The sequence below is a fragment of the Phaseolus vulgaris genome, chromosome 9 (genome assembly GCF_051622355.1).
Source record: "Phaseolus vulgaris cultivar YP4 chromosome 9, ASM5162235v1, whole genome shotgun sequence".
Classification (NCBI taxonomy): domain Eukaryota; kingdom Viridiplantae; phylum Streptophyta; class Magnoliopsida; order Fabales; family Fabaceae; genus Phaseolus; species Phaseolus vulgaris.
Window position 1 is genome coordinate 5,166,936 of NC_143506.1, and position 5,486 is coordinate 5,172,421.

The 5,486-nt window shown below is 36.0% G+C and overlaps 1 protein-coding gene across 1 annotated transcript; it reads right to left on the reverse strand.

The window, feature by feature from the left end:
- Positions 1-1,200: 1,200 nt before the first annotated feature.
- Positions 1,201-4,818, reverse strand: LOC137820964 (tubulin beta chain). The gene is made up of 3 exons (XM_068625323.2): positions 4,017-4,818; positions 2,217-2,486; positions 1,201-2,125 (listed from the first exon to the last, which is right to left on the reverse strand). Exons 1-3 carry the CDS (start codon positions 4,414-4,416, stop codon positions 1,446-1,448), a joined length of 1,350 nt encoding a protein of 449 aa, XP_068481424.1. The 5' UTR covers positions 4,417-4,818; the 3' UTR covers positions 1,201-1,445.
- Between the last annotated feature and the right edge of the window lie 668 nt (positions 4,819-5,486).

Genomic DNA, 5,486 nt, shown 5'->3' on the forward strand with positions numbered 1-5,486 from the left:
AGATAAAAGGAGACAATTAAATAAAGTTAAAGTTATAGTTTTTATACATGTAGAGCATTTTCGACAAATATATAACTTCTTAGGAAATACATTTACAGAGTAACATGTAATGATTTGTGAATTAAACTCATAAGAAACTTCTTAGAAAATGAATAAAAAGATAATTAAAAATTTGAAACTTTTATTCAAACATTGCATAAACTACCTTAATTATCTTTGTTTATTGGAAATAAGTGCGGAAAGGATACATGGTCTTCAGGTAAGGAAAAAATTTATGCGTGACTAAGATGGACAAGAATAAAACAACAACCTTCATAAAACAAGATTAATGATCTCATAATTGTTACGAGGAATCACGAGAGTCCCGAACGGAATCTTCAGTAGGAAACGGACCCATTAGGATGCCACGTTGCTTACTTGCATATGTGAAGGCATTTGGATATAGAGTGAATTAGGTTCATAGCATGAGGGTTAACTCTAGTTGCCTTTATCATACTTTAAATTGAGTTCGATTTATGTCTAAAATCATTTTTCTCAAGTCAACAATTTTTTTTGGGTAAATACAGTATCGATTTAAAAGTCTAAAGGACGAGGTGACTTTCTAAACAATAATAACTAATGATGATTCAACAATGAGTAATGGAGTAAATGATAGAATAGAATAATTACCGCTTTTCTTCACCAAACACTCTTGGGAAGAACGAAAGACAAAATTTAACTTTGGTTTTGGTAACATGTAGAGCTAAAACAGACAAATTAATTGTTATTTCACTACCATTACTTTTATCATCCAATCATTACCCTTTTCACCGCCACTACTACCCCTTCTCCATTATTAGAAGTCTGTCAAAATAAAATTGGTATTCTACTTCAAATTAAAACTTTATATTCTAATTCTTTATACAACTGATTATGCAACACAAACCCAGAAATATAAGTTCTTTTATATTAAAATTTATTTTTGTTGTTTTATTTGATCTTACTATTCTTCCATTTGTGACAACAATAATATGTTTTCAAAAAAAATAATATTTAAACATAATCAATCAATAAATTTACAGTTAACTGAATGTCCTCGAAAATATGATATTTAAAACAATTACAGAAGCGCACCATATCATGATTGCGTGCCAGTGCAAAATAAACTTTTGAGTACATTTTAAGTAAATTCTTGGAAATTGAGTAGAAATAGGCACTAAATTAAAAAATAATTAATAGTGAGTTGAAACTTTTGGATAAACAGATAGAATAATTGACTATTGTCTCACCGCGCACATTCCAAACAATTCAAAAGCAGTACATTTAACAACGAAATTGGCAAAATGTAAGAACAGATAAATGGGAATGAAAGTGAAAAGCTCATATGGCTGTAGATACACGAATAGCAGCAAAGGTAGATCGGGCACTGGTAGTTTACCATAAGGCATAGCCTAAGCTTGATCCAGCTAATGCTCATACTGGTCTTCCTCAGCTTCTTCATCAAATTCTTCATCCTCATCTGCAGTTGCATCTTGGTACTGCTGGTACTCCGCCACCAAATCATTCATATTGCTCTCTGCCTCTGTGAACTCCATCTCGTCCATTCCTTCCCCAGTGTACCAATGCAAAAAGGCCTTGCGCCTGTACATAGCAGTGAACTGCTCACTCACCCTCCTAAACATCTCTTGAATTGATGTTGAGTTCCCAATAAAAGTGGATGACATCTTTAAATTCTTGGGAGGAATATCACACACACTGGACTTCACATTGTTGGGAATCCATTCAACAAAGTATGACGAGTTCTTGTTCTGAACATTGATCATCTGTTCATCCACCTCTTTGGTGCTCATCTTTCCCCTGAACATAGCAGAGGCAGTCAAGTATCGGCCATGTCGAGGATCAGCAGCACACATCATATTTTTGGCATCCCACATTTGCTGAGTCAGCTCTGGGACCGTAAGGGAGACATACTGCTGAGACCCACGGGAAGTGAGAGGTGCAAACCCCACCATAAAGAAGTGAAGACGGGGAAATGGAATCAGATTGACAGCCAGCTTCCTGAGGTCAGAGTTCAGTTGTCCAGGAAACCTCAGACAACATGTAACCCCACTCATGGTTGCAGAAATAAGATGGTTGAGATCGCCGACTGCAATTAACCACGAGGAGATAAATCAGCAAAAGTTATTAATTGTATGCCTAATCTGAGAACAAATGCGTCACTACAAGACAATGCTTACAGCTAGGGGTGCTGAGTTTCAATGTCCTAAAGCAAATGTCATAAAGAGCTTCATTATCAAGAACCATGCACTCATCTGCATTTTCAACCAGTTGGTGTACAGATAAAGTGGCATTGTACGGCTCCACAACAGTGTCAGAAACCTTAGGAGATGGGAAAACAGAGAAAGTGAGCATCATTCGGTCTGGGTATTCCTCCCTAATCTTTGATATCAACAGTGTTCCCATGCCAGAACCTGTGCCTCCTCCAAGAGAGTGACAAACTTGAAAACCTGAGGAAATTAAATTTGACTTTTAGCATTAGTGAAACAAAATCAGATTCCCGGCAGCAGGTATCAAGTATGAGACAAATGACATTCCACATGGCAGCATTTCAATTAAATTCAATTCCAACTGAAGCCCCATTACAAGACCATGAAAGCATACCAACCACATTCTTTTGTCTGTCATGGAAGGGTTAAGGAAGCTTGAAAACAGTTGCATTATTAGCACAACCCGATCCAAGACAATTGTGTTTTTCTCTGAAATCATTGTAAAGATTCATGCTTCCTAGATTAATATTATCAATTGGCTAAGTAGTAACTCACAGCAGAACAAAATTAAACAAAACTTGTTTCATGAATCTGCATTGCTAGTATGCAGGTGTTTTCAAATTCAATCTATGAATTCAGATGCAAGGGGTAAATTAATATACTGCAGCAACTTGCTCCCGGAATTAAAGGTCTAATTTGAATACGTACTTTCAAAATAACAATTTAAACAGTTTCTTATTTGAGAAAGTAACCAGATTTCATAAAGTTTTATTTATTTAATAAGAAGATAAAAAAGATAAGATGGTCCCTACCTGTCGTCATTCTAGACAACAGGGGTCACACATTTAACAGCTCACCCAGTCATATTCTCCCAAAAACAAGCAATCCAATTGCATAATGTCAACATGAAATATAAAATAAAATAAATAATTGAGATTCAAGAAAGCAATTATTGCAGTAGAAAGATGACAAAAAAATCCTAATTCCTGATACACTAATACAACTCCAGATCTACTGTATTATTCTTTGATTATGATAGATCTACAAAAAAATGAACGATTATAAAACAAGAAGAGTATATTTCCCTTTCCCTCGCATTCAAGTAACCGGGAAGTGCGGCTCGATGTTCAACAATTGTGTCTAGGATTCAATATATAGGGTCCACTCATCAAGACACAAAAAACACATATGACTGGTCCCTAAACCACAGTCATTGCACAAAGTGAAGAGTACGGAAGTCTTAAACCCGTTGTAAACAACAATGGAGCGAAAACTAACAGCAGTTTTTTATGCAGGTTGAGTTGAACATGTACATTGGATCTCATAGCACCAGATACATAAACAATTTCACCATACTCATTCTTCCATTGCGACTTATTTGGAATGCTGGATCTTATGCTCCATTCATCTCTTAAGCTAAAAATCCGTTGTCATTCATATCTAAGTCGTCGTCGTCCATAAGACGGAGAGAAACTCAGATCCATAACCGTCTATTCTAATGACAATAGAATCACGTTCGAACGATACAGTTTTTGAAAAAAATAAATAAAAAAAGTTCGAATCAATGGCAACCAACGGCATTATAAAACCAGCAGAAACGTCAACACATAAACTATACAGATCTGAAGATCCGTCCTCACTCGAGCATTAAGTCATTCGAAAATAGAAAGACATACAAAAATGAACTCGCTCAAATTGAACGAGGTTAAATGCAGAGACTATAAGTGAAGGTTTGAAATAGGAAGTAAAGAAATGTGAATGAAAATATACCTTGCAAGCAATCACAGTTTTCAGCCTCTTTGCGAACGACGTCGAGAACGGAGTCGATCAACTCAGCGCCTTCGGTGTAATGACCTTTCGCCCAATTGTTACCGGCGCCGGACTGGCCGAAGACAAAGTTATCAGGTCGGAAGATCTTGCCGTAGGGGCCAGATCTGATGCTGTCCATGGTTCCAGGTTCGAGATCCATAAGCACGGCTCTAGGAACGTACCTTCCGCCAGAGGCCTCGTTGTAATAGACATTGATCCTCTCGAGTTGGATATCGGAGTTTCCAAGACCGTTGTACTTTCCGGTGGGATCTATGCCGTGCTCGTCGCAGATGACCTCCCAGAATTTGGAACCGATTTGGTTGCCGCATTGGCCTCCCTGGACGTGCAGGATCTCTCTCATGGTTCCGAGGAAGGGAGAAAGAGAGATTTAGGGTTTGGAGTTTGTTTGGCGGTGGGAGGGAAACGAGATGAAATGCAGTGCGATGCGATGAGGAGAGTGCAGTGATTTATGGAATGGGTGAGAGAGGAGAGAGGGATATTCGGAGGTTAAGATGGTAATAATGGAGGGCGGGATATTTTGTTTTCGAGTGAGGTATCCTGTGCCGTTCATTCTCCAAGGGTGACAGCCATGTTACCGCTACCAACCATACCAGCGCATAACTTCCTTCACGTTATCCCTCAGACCCCACTTCTTCCTTCAAAATTTACATTCTTACCCATCCATGATTGCCTATATTCGGTGCATTTTCTATTCAGATCAAATCCATTCTCACACCCAATCATAATTTTCTTTCTATTCTATAAATAGATATACAGTATAAATACAAACCATATACTCTCTTTTTTTTTTCTCTTTCAAACAATATTCACTTAAATTCGCCCTCTTTCAACATAATCTCAACTCTCTTGTTGTATAGTATAAAATGTGTGAATCTGTTGAATCTGTTTTAGGTCCAATTATGCTTTATGTAAGAATTTAATTACACAATTCATTTTCTAGTTTTTTTTTTAATTTTGTATTTAGACATTATCTAACTTCTTTTATTCCTATTCTTACACACAAAATAATTCCTTCCAAATTTTCAAATTTACAATGTGATTTTAGGATTTATAATGGAATACGGGAACTCCCAAACATACACTTAGTTATTTATTAATATATTATTTAATAATAAATTTTAATGTATGTTATTATCATGAATGCATTAGTATTTTTCTTTTGAATAATCTCACTATGTGTTTATTTAGGTCGTATGATTGTTTTTCCTCAGATGTTTTCTTCTGAATTAGTTAGGAGAGTTCTGTATAGACAGACTTGAGAGTAAGTATAATGAGAAAAGTTATCATTAAGTTCATATATAAGGGTTGATCACTCCTAAAATAATTTTTTTTAATTGCTGATAAAAAAATAGTATTTTTTTTAATTTACAATAATTACATTTTTTTCTGTATGTTCACTTTAACAAATGT